This window comes from Osmerus mordax, chromosome 1 (genome assembly GCF_038355195.1).
Source record: "Osmerus mordax isolate fOsmMor3 chromosome 1, fOsmMor3.pri, whole genome shotgun sequence".
NCBI lineage: Eukaryota > Metazoa > Chordata > Actinopteri > Osmeriformes > Osmeridae > Osmerus > Osmerus mordax.
In genome coordinates this window covers 13,787,408-13,803,599 of record NC_090050.1, presented here as the reverse complement: position 1 = coordinate 13,803,599, position 16,192 = coordinate 13,787,408, and the positions used below count along the sequence as shown (strand labels likewise).

Sequence of the window (16,192 nt, the reverse complement as noted above, 5' to 3'; positions counted from 1 at the left end):
AAGTAATGTCAGAGCTTTTTTGTATTTAGATCTGATTCTTGGTGAGCTGGGCACACTTTAAAAGCTGTTGCTAAAACTGTCCTTTTGAAACTCCTCTATAGAGAATGTAATAGGCAGAGAAGTCATGAATATACAGTATTACAAGACATCTTCAGGCATGACATGTTCAGCTTCATTCTTACTTGGCTTGCAGAGGCCTACCTACCGAAGAGGCAGCAGTGAATTATGTGAGATTTTACTGCCACCCTGTGGTGAAATGAAGCTATTAGAACAGGTTCACAAGGAGTTTACTCATGTAAACACACAGACACACTGTCATCTAGTAGATGTATTTTGCGGCATATTTTATTACCCTCAACTTGACCATGAAAAAACTAGACAGTAAAAAAATCATTTATTCAGACCTCTATAAAAATATTTACATATGAACAAAAGTCTGTGCAAAATGTACAAGAAACCATTCTCAGATTCTCCATGGAATTTCTCTGAGAAAAACATGCTGACAGAAATTCACCAATGGGAAGACATTGGGTGCACAGGCTGTATAATAAGAGAAATGACAATTATAACCGTCATGTCATCGAATGTCAAGAACCTTGGTATAAAAAAGTACACATTTTGCATGTTTAAAAGGGCTTGTATTGTAAATTGTTGGTGCAATAATACATGCCTTAAATCCCAACCCAAATCACAATGCATGCTGTACAGAACCCCACAAAGCCTTATGTAAGATTATAAAAATCTATTAACCATATTTTAGGGAACATAATTTTGGAAATTGAATCCCTCAGTGCAAGTGCAAGAATAAAAGCATGAAATCAACAAAAACACCAATTATATATCCTGTTATCAATTTGTTGCTACAAAATGCCACACACAAAAATATAGCACACGTATAGATTTTCCATACTTGGAAGAAAGAAAATCGGTCTAAACTGAAAACATACTAGACAGGGAATTAAAGCATAGTGCAACCAAACTCAGTGTTATTGTGTTAGATCATAATTATCTGAAGTTTTACTTTTGATGTTCATAAAAATCATGTACAAATACAGTATATGGCCTATTTTTGTTATTCACACTGAGTAGATTGATGCAAATTAAAATTCCTGCTAGATAACTATAGTTAATGTGATTAAAACTATTTGTATGATTTCATTTCATACACTAAACTGAATTGACTTTTTACTCTACAGGGACATATACTGTATGTGGTTGGTCAAAACATTACAAAACCACCTTCAAAGTATTATACTTAAGATCATTAAAAGGGGCCACCAGGTGTGCCCGTTACAATAGGCGAAAATCCATACAAGTAGAACAAGAGTATGTCTTTAGGAAAGTCGGTTCTTAAGACTTGAAAAAGAACAATGGCCTACATGGTAGTCATAGGAGCCGCCTGGATCATTGAGTTACATTTCAAGGTAGGATGAAAACAACTGAAATTCAAAAGGTATCCAGTCACTGAGGAGTCTCTTCATCCATCTCTCGGTGGAGATGAAAGTAAAAAGACTATCTGAGGAAGATTCTGAACTGAGAGGCAGGTCTTTCCCCACCCAGGAGTATCTCCCTCACTCTTTCTCTCTCTTTAGTCTCTTCACTTTAGGAAGCCTTTGTAGATGAGCTGGGAGCGATCGCTCTCTCTCTCGTTCTCCAGGCAGAAGAGCAGATCCCTGAGGTTAACCCTGGTGATGCGCTGACGGCTGAACTGCCTGGACGCCGCCGAACCTGGACTACCTGACACAGAAGGACTGAACCCCGAACCCTGCAGAGGGAGCCACAGGACAGATAGAGGTACATGACAGTGTGACAAAATGCTTGCCAACAAGTTCCATATCGGGTCTATTCAAGTTAAGACCCTGGGATTTAAGATCCCAGGCGAGGGTTAGCAAGAATCCGACCGCCTTACCTCTGCTCCAGCAGGAGAGGCTGCAGAGCCCAGCTTCCTCTTCTTCCTAGAGCCGATGGCTGCCAGAGCAGTAAGGTTGGCCTCCCTCTGTCTCATCTGCGCCAGCTCCTGCTGCTGCATCTGAACACACACACAAAGAAAGGGAGCTAATGAGCACACCTGGGAAAAAACAACATCCCACTGGTGGACTGGCACAGAATAACAGCTCCAGGTCCACACCTCCAGTGTCTCCTACCTCTTTGGCCTTCTGTTTCAGTCGCAGCTGCTCCGGGTCTTCTTGTCGAGCTCGAGACTGAAGGACCCCGCAGAGCAGAGGACAGGACAGGGGTCACAGACTCATGTGAAAACAGGTCACCACACCAAGGCTCCACATATAAAAGGCCTGCCTTTATCATGCCTTCATTTTAAAAGACACTTTCATCCAGAGCCACACACAGGGAAGATTTTGAAGCTGCAACCTAAAAGGCAAACGCTCTACCGCTGAGCTACACCCACCCCCTTTATCCTGAAACAGGTGTAGTCACTCCTGGCCACTAAGGGACCCCACATTTCAAGAAATCCACATCTAGGAGTCTAGGAGAGGAGCGTTTGGTTTCTGTTTCTGCCCCTGTACCTTTGCAGCCTTCATCAGGATCTCTCTCTCCTGCTCTTCTTTCCTCTGCTTCTCCACCTGGTCCAGGTGCTCAAAGAACTTGAGCTGGGCCCTCGCATCGCTTTTCTGCTCGTACCGACTATCCTCCTGCCCAAAAAAAAGGGAAGTGCCGTCACTGTCAGCTGTCGGGTACGAGACCTTTTGAAGATTTCATACCACACCACCGCTACATTGATAAAGAATGTATTGTAACTGACATACCTTGAAACTGATGTTTTTGTGCTGAGCCACCTCAGTGACCCGCTCCAGCAGGTTTCGCAGCCTCTGTTCGGTGGCATGGGACAAGAAGGTCACCACCTCTGGGCCCAGCTCTACTAGCCCACATCTCTGGCCTGGAGAGGACAGACACACAGCCATGGGGGCATGTAGGAGTAAAGAGTAAACAGCTGAGCTCAAAACAAATCCTACTTTCAGTGTGTGTGTGTGTGTGTGTGTAGGGGGGAGGAACCTCACCTATCTCCAGGATTCTCCTCTGCAGAGTGGAGGTATGGAGGTATGCCTCATCCTTACAGGAGCGCGTCACTGCCCCCACCAGCGCAGAGTTGGTTGCTAGGATCCGAGCGCTCTCCTCGGACAGGTTCACCCCGGCCATGGACGCCACGTCGTTGATGTCATCCTCCTCCCTGGAGGTGGTGACAAGCACACAAAATCAGCAAGACCACGTGAGCAAACCCTCCCATTCAGAGGTCAAGTTTGTCTTGTATATGAGGCAGACCTGAAGGTGCCTGCACCGGCCTCTCTCAGCTTATTCTTGTGGGCTGCAGTGGCCAGGGAAGCAGGGCCAGAAATGGTTTTAAAGCCAGGTCTCAAACCAGGCCTTGCCATGGGGACTGAGAGAGAACACAGAGACAGACAGATCCTGTCATGTTTCTTGGTTTACCACACAGTTAAACGTGCTGGTGTGTTCCCACTCTTACCTTGCTGCAGCTGTTTGAACTGCACCTGTGGCTGCCCCAGCATTAAGCCATTGGGGGCCTGACCCCTCAGTGATACCGCGGAGGTTGTTGCCAGGGTAACCTGGGGAGGCCTGACTATGGTCCCCTGCTGCACCTGGGGGGGGGGGGGGGGGGTATGCACGTATGGGTTCGCAGGTAAATAAGAAATAAAACTGATTTCCTTCATCTATAGAACATAATATTCTATAGTTAGACCATATGAAAAGCTGATTACCAGTGATGCTGGGTGTCCCTGTTTGCTGATGACAGGGTGGAGGTGGGATCTGGAGGCTGAGGCAGCAGGCATTAGAGCTGGGCTGCCGAGGACCACCATAGGAGTGGGGCTGGGGGTGGAGGTTGTATGGGCTGGCTGCTGGCTCTGCTGGATGAATGTTGCCGAGTCTGGGGTGAGCTGCCTCAGGGCTGGAAGGCTTCTCTGGAATAGGAACACAGAATTTAGACCTACATTAGGAATCCTTATTGGCATTAGGCTCAGCATTTGTCGCAATGGGTGAGTTGAGAAACATGATGGCGGTGGCAGCAATGCTTGCCTTGAGAAAAGGCACAAGGTAAGGCTGAGGTGAGGAGCTGAGCTCTTTGTACAGCTTACTGGTGAAATCCTCTGGTTCAATCTTGCCATCCTGTTGGAAACAAGCACAGAAGGGAGTAAATGATTAAATCAATGCAATATGTTAGTGGGGGGGAAACACTGTTCCAATCCTAGTTTTAGTGCCCTACTATGGAAAATGCTAAAGCTAGACTACTCTCCATACTGGTCATTCTTGTCCATACCGGCTGTGATTGGTGGTGTCTGCACTCACCAGCAGGTCTTTGACCAGGTCTTTGACGTTTTCCACTGTCTCTGAAGACTGCTTCCCGCTGGATGCCAGTTTGATTAAAGTCGAGAGAAAGTTCTTGCATTTTTTCACGTTCTCCATGGTTTCCTGCAGCAACACAATTCAGCGTTCAAATCCCCCTCATACAACCAATGTATGAATACATTCAGCACTGTTTGGAGTATCAGCTTGCTGTAAATAGTGGAGGCCCAGCCCTAGTCCCGATCAACAGGGGGACATAGGGATTGGATGAAAACTGGTGGCTCACCGTTGCCAAGGTGACAGTGGTCCCGGTGGATGGGCTGACTGTCATTTGGGATGTGCCTGGTAATGCTGCACCTATAGGGCTCTGGGGAGGAAAACCATAGAGAACAATGTGTAACTTCTGGAGTGTCTGAATTCATCACCTTTTTTTGGTTCCAACAGTCAGAGTAAGTAGTAGTTGTAAATGACTGTAAACCGAGCAGTTTCGGTTGCTTGGGGTTGTTTTTAAGGCTGACTGTAGCATTGAAGCTATGCTGTACCAGAAGCTACCAAAACTGAATGTTACCTGTAAAACCTGGGGTCTCTGAAGTGTGATGGTGACAGGGGCAGAGGTGAGGGCAGGAGACTCCTGCTTGATGATGGTGGGGGTCACCTGTCTGGGCAGGATGGAGGTACCAGGGGTCTGGGAAGAAGTAAAGAACACCAAGGTGTGATCTCATCATTTGCTTTGAAACTGACAGCGACTGTCAGAAACGAACAGTCGTGGGTGTCCTATGTGAATGTGTCGTCTGGTGTTGGTGAGGTGGGTTAATACGTTTTTTTGTGTTTTATTTCCTGAACATGGGCACAGGTGGTCTTACCTGGACTGAGGTGATCTGGACTTGGTGTCCTGGTGTGCTTGTGGGGGCGGCGAGGCGAGACGCCTGCATCTGAGACAGGATCTGTTGGTGGATCATCATCAGCTGCCCACTGTCACTGCGCACCAGGACCATACCTGTGTTGAAGACAACATAACCTGCTTAAACCTACGGACAGAGATAGGAAGGAGTTTGAAGCCAACCTAAAAACCTGTTATACGATTACATATTTCTGATGGAACTTATTTTACTTATCTGAAAGTCACTCGGATCGATGATCAATCCATATGAGTGATATTTTTGGGACTTAGCTCATTTGCCACTTACCTGTACAGGACACATTACTATAGAGATACCCAACAACTTAATGCAAGCTCCTCATTCAACCAGCAGTATGCTGACTTAATTTTCTATATTTCTTAAGACTTTTCGTTTTTTTGCAACCTTTCAATATCCCTAATGTTTTCTGTTGCTTACTCCGAAATTAAAGTTTGTTGCCTACCTGGGGGCAGCTGGATGTTCTGTAAGTTGGGCTGATTCGGGGATGTCTGGGAGAGACGTGGGGCTAACACCTGTGGCGCTATGGCTCTGATTCCGCCCGGGCTGGCAGCTGCTATCACAGGAGTGCACGTCTTTGGTGTGCTTTGCAGCAACGGATTCTTGATGATTATCCCCGGTGTTAAATTGTCCGCATTTGTAACAACGGCTGGAACAGTCTGCGGTTCTGTCTTTATGATTGTTTGGACCGCCTCTGCCTTGGCAATGTGCGATTCTGCACTGGCAGGCACTGAGGAACTAGGTGACTGATCACTGTTTAAAAGTGGAGTTTGAATGCTCCTAAATGGTGCAGACGTTAAGGGTTCCTTCGGTGCTTTGACATTTTCCGTACAACTGTCCCCATTCAAAGTTGTATACGATCCTGCAGTTTGCATACACGGCTTCACAAGTGTTACGGTAAGCCCACCACCCAAACCAGCAGCCGGAGATGAGGTAACAGTATTTTGTTGGTTAATACAAGTCTGAATGACACTGTTTGATGTGGGAGGCATTGTCACATTCGACAGTTTTAGTTCATTGCTGACTACTGTACTGCCGCTTTCGCTACCAGTGCAGATTTTTGACATCCCCGTTAGAGAGGAAGTGGTTCCTGAACTGTGGGAGACAATAATAGTGCTTCCATTAAAAGTTTTTACTGACGATGTAACTTTTTCGCCGTGATTTGGGACAGCATTAACACTAACAACAACTGTCTTGATTTGGTCATTTTCTGTCGATGAGTCCGACCCAACCGGTGATGCATCCATAGCTAAAATGAAAACTGAACTGTGCTAATGACACTTGCACTCCAGTCCCGATTTTGCAGGGGAAACAGTTCAAGCCAGACCACTTCCAAGTTCTACCTGAGTAAACAATTGGCGTTTGCTTTTTCTTACACTTAGGGAAACAGTTAGCGAGACAACGTCGTAGTAACACTGCATACCTGCTTTGGCAACCTCTTCAACAAGTCCCAGTTTGATCTGGACATTAGCTAGCATTAACGTTATTCCTTGTTCCGGTACTAGCCATGTGTAGGGCGCCTGTCTGACTTTCAACCCCAGGGTTTATGTGAAACGAGCTTGCGAGCTCGGATTCAAGAGATCCCACTAGATCACTGACTACTTTTTCGTCCACCTCTGTATTCAGAAAGACCTGGTACAGCAGATCAGAGCCTGACGCCATCTTCACACTTCTGCGAGGTGTGTGTGGACTGAAAGAGTTGCAAACTAACGTACGCCTGCGCCCATGAGCTATAACGTCACCACAGAGATCCGGGTATTCGCGGATTGGTAGTTTCTACATGTTAGGGCGGGACGAATGGACAGAGATGTATGCATACGACACCGTATGGCATAATCAGGCCAGGACAAGACAGCAAGACTGGGAAGTTACACTACACTATAGGCTAATAAACGTTTAATTTCAGGGAATTTCCCTCTATTGCTATCCTGTTTCGTTCGGAAATGACTTTGGCTACATTTTTATTCTTTAAAGTGAAGTTATATACACATACATTTTTGCAACATAAAATCAACATTCCAGGGCACAGCGCCCCTAGTCCCATGCTTAAAACGGCTGCGCCGATTCCAGAGCGCGAGGTAGCGATTGAAGATTTCTGATAACGCACCACACCTTTCTTTTTAATCGCGTTGTAGGGCATGCAGCAAAAAGTATAGGCCTACTGCTCATATTTACCTGTCTGGTCTTAATATTAAATGAAGTACAAATGACGCCAACTTAAGTGAAGGCAATGCATGCATTATACATTTGCTGTCTTATCTGTAGGATACACGTTGAAATTAGTCAATAAAAACTAAAAGAGTGTACCAATCTAGGCTATTTGATCCAATTTAATATAGGTTTGGCACCTGCTGTAAATTATGCCAGTGATTATCCACCTGTTGGTCCAACTGAGTTAATTTATCTATCATTTGTGAATAGATGCAAAGCAAGAATGTCCGGGACGCCTTACATTGGGAGTAAGATAAGTCTTATATCTAAAGCCCAAATTCGATACGACGGCATCCTATACTCTATCGATACAGTTAACTCGACGTTGGCTTTAGCAAGAGGTGAGGTTGTCCGCAGTCCTGCCGTTTTTTGCTACCTTATCAGATTTAGCTACCGTAGCGCAAACTATTTAACGCAAGCATGTAGGCTGGGACTTCTTGAATAGACTATCGCGCCGGTACAGTAAGCTACAGTCCAATCCCAAGTTAATGGTCCTTTTCTTTCAACAGTTAAGTCATATGGAACCGAGCACCGACCATCAAACAGACCTGTACCTCCAAAACATTACACTTTTGAATACATAATCTTTAGAGGACGTGACATCAAGGATATTACTGTCTGTGAACCACCAAAATCCCTCCGTTGTTTGCCTCATGACCCTGCCTTTTTGCAGGTAGGGTATGAGAACTTCACAAGCCTGCAATTCTGAGCTATGTAGGGCCTAATCATATTTAAAGTAGTACTTAACTAAGTTTTGTGATGTCTTTCTTTTTGCAGTCATCCATTGGCAGCTCATCTGACACCTACCTGCCCCAAACACATTACAATGCACACAGCGGTGTGATACCCAACTACAATCAACTGGATGTACACTCTCTATTCAACCAGCAATATGCTACAGCCCTGGCTCTTGGTGAGTTAGTTTTGAACCTGCTTGTTGTTTACAAAGCAGCAGTGGACAATGGTGTACCGTTTTTATTCATGGCCAGAAGCGTACCTAACCTTTAGTCTTAGTGTGAAGAGGGCATTTACATTTAGTCATTTAGCAGCATTTACACAAATGCATGCATCAAGTACCACTTCACCATTGGTAAAGCCTGATGGAAACATAATCTCCATCATCTGTTCAACATGTCATCCATCACAATATGCCTCCAAATGATAATGCCACCATATTATATAGCACGATTATCTGCTGGATCTTCTTATAGGGTTGCAGGGTCTTTCACTCAGCAGTGGGGCGATGGTAGAGCATGCTGTCCAGACTGTGCCAGTGGTCGAGGCTGCCCAGAAGAGGGGCCAGCCAGCCTCCAAGCAGCAGAGCAGAGAGTCCTCTCGCTCCCAGTCTCAGAGGAAGCCTGGCGCTCGCAGCAAGAATGAGCCAGGTCCTTGAGACCACAACAAATGACGTTCAATTCATCAGACTCAGCCTCCCACCATTAATTGTCTGACATTTTCATTTTCCAACCTGTATTTAGGACTGACTGCATCCCAGAGGGGCAACAGTGAGAATCGCACACCAAAACAACGTCAAGGTCTACTAGATGTAATCACTTGACAAGTTGTACAGTAACTCAAATGTCAGTTGTTGCACTTTAAACATAATCCTTATTCTTACAGGCAATCGCAGAATCCACGGAAGAGGTCAACTTCTTGTGGATGACTCAAAGACTACTACATTACATTTTGAGTCTGACTTTGATTTTGACACTGCTAATGCCCAGTTCTGTAAAGATGACCTTCCAAAGAAGCTTGAGGATCAAGTAATAATTAAAGGTGTCTGCTTAGGACGTAATCGTGCTCCATAAGTACTGATTTACAGAGATCGGGAATCTATATCTAATCTTACATGTTGGAGGGAGAAAAGGTGTTTCAGAAATGTATATTATTTTCTAATCTCTTCTTCCTGCATCAGAGGCAAAGGTGGACTTTGGAGTGGAGACTCCTACTAGTGGTGGCATGGCGGAGGAGGATTCTGTTGAAGAGAAGTTGCACTATGACAGAAACAAGTGCTTCTTCGATGGTGTCTCAGCCGACCTCAAGCCAAGGTGATTTGATGTTTGTTCCTTTTGTAGACCTTGAAAGGTCAAATTAAATGACAGTAGTCAGGACTACTGCTCATTATTGTATCCTTATCTGTTCCAGACGGACAACCTGGGCAGAGGAGAAGAAGCTGAACATGGAGACATTTGGGGTGCCTGGACGTCTCCTGAGGGACAGAGGGTTCCGCAGGGGCAGTCGTGGCCGGAAAGGGCCGAGCAGAGCCCTCCAGCAGCCCAGACCCAAAGTGGGTCGTGGTAGTGTGAAGTCTAAAGGGTTAACGCTTTGAATGTTCTCAGGTTTATTTTGCGTTCTGTGCTCGAGTAAAATTCAGTTGGTCAATGCCAACCCTCTCAGTTCAAAATCCGAAATATTTTCAATGAAAAATGGCAAAGTATTTGCTAGACAGACATGGCAACACATCAATTGATTTATCTTCAAAATATGTACTATAATACATCTTGAGTTTATTAGTATTTTGAAACATCCTATTTGGTTTAAGCATTAGTATTTAGAGGCATCCAAATTGATATCGGCCCACAGCTTATAGAATAAATTGAAAGTACAGTTGAAGGATGTATTTGATTTTTGTAAACACAATTACAATGGTTTTCAGGGCCTGTTTCCCATATGTAAAATACATCGATATGTGCCAATACTACGTTTTTTTTCTCTTTGTATTATTGTTAATGAAAATAATTGAATCCTTGGGGAAATGTAATTGTGACTCATCGTTTATTAATAAACAGTAAAAAAAAAAAATGTTTGTAAGGATGTTACTTCACATGGGCACATCATTCTTTTATTATTTTAAAGATGAAAAGTTAATTATACTATCATTATTCACTATACATGCGGACCCTATGGTCCTCTTGAATCAATGGTTGGCAGAATCAGGGATGCAGAGAGAAGCCAGCTGATTGAACTTTGGGCTGAGATCCTGCATATCTCCAATGTCCAAGGTGTCATCAGGGATGGAGATGGTGTCCAGTTGGAACTGGGTTCCCCCAGATGAGTCCCCCTCATCGGCATAGGGGTTTGGGTCATAGTCCCCCAGCTCTTCCCCTGGAACCTGGATGGAGTACAACCTCTACAGTTTGGGAAGAGAGGAGTGGACAGTGTCCCATATGAGTTACCATTCTTGTCAACAATATATAATAACAAATATATAATAATACTGTAAGGCAATGTAGTGTTAGCCTTTCACCAAAAAGGAACAAGATACAAACCTGGTGAAGCAGGGATCGAAAGGCATTTGTTACAGAGCCACAGTTCATTGTATTGTTGCTATACTTATTTATCTGAACGAATCCCTGTTGAACAGAGAAGATAAATCAAGTTCATGTCGTCACCAAAACAGGAGACATTGGCATAGAATCTACCAAACAAAATCTCAACAGTAAGTCATAGTACCTGATGGTGGTAGCTGTTTGTAACTGCACACGGTGATATCTTGTGTGTTTTGAAAATGAAAGGGGTCAGAGGAGGGCAGAGATGTAAGATTGCATTGAATAACACTCCTGTTAGCTACTGTCTGCACACATTGTTGTCTGTCTGTTTGCATACCATGTACAGAGAGTTGTCATTGAACAGTTGAAGATCCTCCTGACCATAGCCTCTGGCACCATGACTACTGAAGTTTTGATCTAAAACCTATGTGTGATAAAACAATGATATATTGTTCTCAGAGTATCAGTTTGTACAAATACCAGTATGTATCACCCAGCACATCTGAAGGATACCACCCGCACTTGCCGTTTTAGTGGACTGGGGATGCCATTGTGACCATATTGTTTTCTGTTGATCTGTGGGCAGCACTAGTGGCACAGTGGGAACCTTGACATAAAAACACAATAATGCAATCAATACAATTCCTGAAAAAAATCACATCTTTCTTGTCTTATTTCCTCATTGACAATGAGGAATTGTACCTACCATGCAGTCAGTTCCTGGTGCTTCTGTGTTAGTGTGGAGCAGGGTGTTTGCTGAGCTGTCTATATGAATGATGGACTGCTCCTTTCCACAAAAGATGGCGACAGACAACGACAAGAAAACTAACAAAAACATACAAATGAGTACAGTCACATAATCATCCTCAACCTGTTAGTGCTTGTGCTTGATGGATCCAGATGTCTTATAAGCCATGATCTACTGCTCTCTGATACTTCAGTTAACCCTCAAATAGATATAGATACTCAATGAATCTGAACAGTCTCTTACATAGCAACACAATCAAGGAGGTGAACAGGATTCCGATGGCTCCGTATCCCATTTGAGTGACAGTAACTCTGCCTTTCTGGCAGCTGGGTGTGACAGAGCAGTCACACACAGTTACAGAGAGGTTATACATCGCAAATTGGCCTTGCAAGTCCGAGATCTTCATCTCAACAGTGTGGGACCCAGCATACACACTAGTCTCTTTCACCAGGTTCACTGAATGACCTGGTGAATTGAATGAAACAGAAACATAGAGATTGAGTTGCTACGGGCAGTAGAAACGGTTCACATAATAAGGACATTTAAAAATTAAACAAGGGTTTTTACCATATGAAGGATCCAGACTCCATTTCCCATCAGTGTCTCCCAGGAGCTGAAACAGGAAGGGCCCTCCGTACGGATCCAGGTCCAGGTCAAAGGCTGTGATGTTGGCTGTGGTTGGGTCATCAGACACACACATGTCCACATAGCTCACTGTCAACTGTGGCACGTTGTCATTCTGATCCCTTACATGGATCCTCAGGGTCCCTGTGCCTGTCAAGGGCGGCTCACCTGCATAAGCGAGGGATGGCAGGAGTCACATTGAATTCGGTGCTTGAATAGAAAGAATATCTGTTCTCAGATTAGCACTTATTCTTGGCTTTGTGTACCATCACTTTATGGAAACTGAAATGTAAATAAGGGTCACCTATCATCCCCCCCCTACCGTTGTCAACAGCGTAGAGTATGACCATGTAGACATCTTTGTCCATGAAGCGGGATTCTCTGTCCAGTAATTTGGCTGTGGTGATGTGGCCAGTATGGAGGTCTACAGTCACCCAGTCGTCTGGATCGTATCCCTTCACATACCTGATCCACACAGGGAGGAGTGAGGAGGAGAATGCCACTTTCTTGACACACAATGATACAGTCACATGACGACAGTCTAACGAGTTTCTGTTCAAACATGAATTCTATGGATTTGATTGATGTCGCGCCATCGTAGAGTGGCCAAATCTCACAGCATATCCCGCAAACTCAACCACTAACAAGCGCTGGAGAGAAATCTTACACAAACTCATTTGCGTGACTGGAGTCCAGGTCAACAGCAGTCATGGTCTCCACAGGGGATCCCACCTCTGCGTTCTCCATCATTGAGGTGTCTTTCACGGGCATAATAAAGATGGGTGGGTCGTTGGCATCCTCTATGTGGATGATGAACCGCTCAGAGCTACGCTGAGGCAGAGCTGCGGTTGTGTCAACGGTCCACAGGCCAGAGACGGCCCTGTTCTTCACCTCGCAGGAAAAGAATGGCTCCTCGTTCTCCACAGACACAGACAGTTCTCTCTCTGCACCATCCTCAAAGTCCAGGGGCTGCACTCACACAGAACAATAAATATAGGTTATGATAAACAGGTGAGGCTCATCACTGATCACTGTGCTGTTCCTTTTGATGCAGCTTTTTTTATAACGTCTTTAAAACCTCTTTAAATATCGATGATACGACAAATGTACGTCACATAGTGTCAGTTCAATTCAAGGTGTTGTCATGAAGAGGACAAAACAGGCAAGAGGCATGAAAGGAAAAATAGCCTGACACATACTTTTACTACAGACAGAATTCCATCATTGGTTTCAGGGTCCGTCTCAATCTTAAAGTGGCCTCCCTCATTTCCCTCAATGGTGAACTTGGCTCTCCATGCTGGGGTCCCCTTGGTGTCCAAGTCAGTTACATGCAGTCGGAGGGGTGCAATTCCTGTACTTCCTTCCAGCACCTTGCTGCTTCCCTGAAAGAAAGAAATGACGTAGGAGGGAGAGATCATGGAGGAGAAATAGTTTATAGAGGAGAGAGAGATCATAGATGAGAAAGAGATCATGAGAGAGATCCCAAGAGAGAGTTCATGGAGGAGAGAGAGGTCATGGAGATGTGTGATGTTGCTGAGTCAGATATGGACCTACTGTGTAGCCGGTGATAGTTGGCAGGTGGTTGTTCTCATCCTGAACGTTGATGATGACAGTAGTCAAACTTGAAAGACTGACCACCTCACCATGGTCCTGTGCTTTCACCACCAGTGTGTAATTCTCAGCTCCCTGGGGACAAACACTAACAAATTAGACTAACATACCTTTCTCATGGTGCTTCCCTGTGTCAGGTAGCAACAGAATATTTATGTCAGAGTAGCAGAGATAAATACTTTACATAGCCGAGAGTCGAGAGTCCGACATGATGATCCATGTTTGAAACATCAGAGACGCTTGCAATCACATTTGAATGGAAATAAACACCTAATCTAACTTGTATGTCCTCCATAGTTTACTTGTGGGTTTATAACTTGCCTCATATTCCAAGCAGCCTGTGAAGGAGATTGAGCCATGGTTGTTGATGAAAAACTCAGCATTTGCCGGTTGTGGGGACACAGACACCATTTTGTAGTCAAACGTTGAGTTTGGTGAACCTCGCTGGTCTTTATCATGGGCCAAGACAGAGAGTAGATAGGAACCTATGTGACATTGAAAGGAACTCCATGTCACCTCCCTTATGGCGACACAGTATTATTAAACACAGTTTGGCATATGTTTGCATTCTTTACCTTGTCGGGTTGACTCTCCCATGTCGATTTTATACACGCCTCTCAGAAAGAGTGGTGGATTGTCATTAATGTCCAATATGCCAATCTCAACACCTAGTTTTGTATCAATGGCTTGATCTGTCTTCCTTGACTCAAATGTAAGCTGTAGACGGAACATGTGCCACACAAAACCATGAATAGAATGATTTGAAGGTGAATGTACGACGAGCAGTGAAAAATATGCAAATGTTTGTAACAGTTGACATTGTGAGATCCAGTGAGAGTGATCTGTCAGACTGTATATGTGCTCACCCTCAGGTTTTGGTGTTCCTCATAGTCGACTGCCTTGTGGACCAGCACTGTTCCACTTGCTTTATCGATTGAGAGGAGTCCCTTGGGCTCCTTATCCACCCCTTCCCCCATGAGCTCAAACTGCACACGGTATGTTCGTTCAATCTGGATCTAAGACCGTTGTTATTCCATGAAAGTTTAGTTTAGAAAAATCAGCATGTGGAGAATGGAGAAATGCATCATATTTCAATAGATTTGAGTAAATGTATTTCACAATTTTTTATGTTTAAAAAAATGTACTGAGGGATGAAACAAGCTTCGGAGCAGGTGACTGTTGTTGTACTTACTTGGCCTAGCTCATAGGGAAAGGGTCCAGGGTGGCCCTCTTCAATTTCAAACGAGCTGATGATCCATGCCCTCTTCTGGCGTCTCAGGGATGCCGTGCCAGTGACACAGGCCAGCCTACACACCTGGGGACCCCACTGACCGATTATTCAACTTGAAGTAAACCCTGTTAGTAAGGAGACCCTACAGACCTACTGTGTTAATGCTGCTTGAGAAGGTGGTGGATTACATCATTGTTCACAACCAGTTTTTATTTCTGGCTTCTAACTCCAACTTTATAACATGAAAATGTGTTATCTAATTTAGTTGATAACTTGACAACCACTTGACAAACTTGGATTCATTTGTTCAAAGTGAATGGTGTTGCATGGTCGTTGATACAGTTTCAGACTGAGTTGAGCATGCATCTCCTGACATGGATGGTATAGTTTCTGTTTGACGACACAAACAAACCTTCTACTCTCATGACACTATGAAACAGCTTTGTATGACACCCAGAGATGTTTCACCCAGCCAAGCCCTCTAAATTGGAAAAGATTAAATTAATGTGAACCTCCTCATGGTTAGTGAAGCACACCTGCCCATATTGGAGAAGCTCAGTGTATTGAAGCATAGGATGACATTTACATCTACATTTTTTTAAATTTTAGTCATTTAGCAGACGTTCTTATCCAGAGCGACTTACAGTAAGTACAGGGACATTCCCCCCGAGGCAAGTAGGGTAAAGTGCCTTGCCCAAGGACACAATCATTTGAAACGGCCAGGAATCGACCCAGCAACCTTCTGATTACTAGCCCGATTCCCTAACCGCTCGGCCACCTGACTCCCTACATGACATGATATGAAACATAGTGTTTACATTGATGTTATAAGCTCAATAATCTGTCATATTATAATATACTATTCATGCATTGCATGTACTGTATGCCTGTGTTATTTAAATTCTACACCTGGATCAAAGGTATACAGTCCAATTTACAATGTCAGTAAATATAGATTGTGTACCTCTTTGACATTTTGCCACACACAATTGTGTTTTTAAGTATTAAAAGTAAAAAGTAGTACATTCTCATGTTAGAAGAACATTTACATACTATACTGTATCCGGGTGAGTTGTACACATTCTATGTACACACTCTTTTTTTTAGACCAATTGTTGATTGCTGGTAATGTTAAATTAAATATCATGTACTAACCAAGAGGCAGAGAGAGATGAACAGTCCAGCTCTCATGGTCGAGCGATGATGACAGTGATGATCTGTTCTCCAGGACCTGCCAGTGGAGAGGTATCTGTCACAATGAACCAAG

General features: G+C 44.2%; 3 protein-coding genes across 3 annotated transcripts; 1 reads left to right on the top strand and 2 right to left on the bottom strand.

Annotated features, from left to right (window-relative positions):
* Positions 1 to 377: 377 nt before the first annotated feature.
* On the bottom strand, positions 378 to 6,680 carry taf4a (TAF4A RNA polymerase II, TATA box binding protein (TBP)-associated factor). Its single transcript, XM_067235396.1, has 15 exons — positions 5,677 to 6,680; positions 5,178 to 5,311; positions 4,883 to 4,999; positions 4,601 to 4,681; positions 4,318 to 4,440; positions 4,048 to 4,137; positions 3,732 to 3,932; positions 3,479 to 3,611; positions 3,277 to 3,391; positions 3,015 to 3,184; positions 2,763 to 2,893; positions 2,523 to 2,648; positions 2,145 to 2,201; positions 1,910 to 2,029; positions 378 to 1,765 (listed from the first exon to the last, which is right to left on the bottom strand). The coding sequence occupies exons 1-15, from the start codon at positions 6,476 to 6,478 to the stop codon at positions 1,598 to 1,600; spliced, it is 2,568 nt and encodes an 855-aa protein (XP_067091497.1). The 5' UTR covers positions 6,479 to 6,680; the 3' UTR covers positions 378 to 1,597.
* A 985-nt stretch (positions 6,681 to 7,665) lies between these two features.
* LOC136948621 (protein LSM14 homolog B-like) lies at positions 7,666 to 10,204 on the top strand. The gene is made up of 8 exons (XM_067242522.1): positions 7,666 to 7,783; positions 7,952 to 8,115; positions 8,220 to 8,355; positions 8,654 to 8,827; positions 8,921 to 8,977; positions 9,063 to 9,218; positions 9,358 to 9,490; positions 9,588 to 10,204. The coding sequence occupies exons 1-8, from the start codon at positions 7,666 to 7,668 to the stop codon at positions 9,769 to 9,771; spliced, it is 1,122 nt and encodes a 373-aa protein (XP_067098623.1). The 3' UTR covers positions 9,772 to 10,204.
* A 155-nt stretch (positions 10,205 to 10,359) lies between these two features.
* On the bottom strand, positions 10,360 to 15,900 carry LOC136948534 (cadherin-like protein 26). Its single transcript, XM_067242878.1, has 16 exons — positions 15,890 to 15,900; positions 14,887 to 15,001; positions 14,561 to 14,710; positions 14,270 to 14,411; positions 14,012 to 14,179; positions 13,638 to 13,765; positions 13,283 to 13,465; positions 12,751 to 13,052; positions 12,406 to 12,548; positions 12,027 to 12,251; positions 11,703 to 11,924; positions 11,418 to 11,536; positions 11,049 to 11,135; positions 10,896 to 10,934; positions 10,712 to 10,795; positions 10,360 to 10,572 (listed from the first exon to the last, which is right to left on the bottom strand). Exons 1-16 carry the CDS (start codon positions 15,898 to 15,900, stop codon positions 10,360 to 10,362), a joined length of 2,331 nt encoding a protein of 776 aa, XP_067098979.1.
* Between the last annotated feature and the right edge of the window lie 292 nt (positions 15,901 to 16,192).

Bases quoted from the DNA above. Each gene is read 5' to 3' on its own strand.
- LOC136948534 (XM_067242878.1), bottom strand. The intron at 12,252-12,405 runs GTAGGGGGGGGA...TCGCTTATGCAG, and splicing joins ACTCTACGCTGTTGACAACG to GTGAGCCGCCCTTGACAGGC. The intron at 10,573-10,711 runs GTTTGTATCTTG...CCCAAACTGTAG, and splicing joins TTCGATCCCTGCTTCACCAG to AGGTTGTACTCCATCCAGGT.
- taf4a (XM_067235396.1), bottom strand. From the start codon at position 6,478: ATGGATGCATCACCGGTTGGGTCGGACTCATCGACAGAAAATGACCAA. The intron at 2,649-2,762 runs GTATGTCAGTTA...TTTTTTGGGCAG, and splicing joins ACAAAAACATCAGTTTCAAG to GAGGATAGTCGGTACGAGCA. The intron at 2,202-2,522 runs GTACAGGGGCAG...GGGGTCCTTCAG, and splicing joins TCCTGATGAAGGCTGCAAAG to TCTCGAGCTCGACAAGAAGA.
- LOC136948621 (XM_067242522.1), top strand. From the start codon at position 7,666: ATGTCCGGGACGCCTTACATTGGGAGTAAGATAAGTCTTATATCTAAA. The intron at 7,784-7,951 runs GTGAGGTTGTCC...TTCTTTCAACAG, and splicing joins GACGTTGGCTTTAGCAAGAG to TTAAGTCATATGGAACCGAG. The intron at 9,219-9,357 runs GTGTCTGCTTAG...TTCCTGCATCAG, and splicing joins GGATCAAGTAATAATTAAAG to AGGCAAAGGTGGACTTTGGA.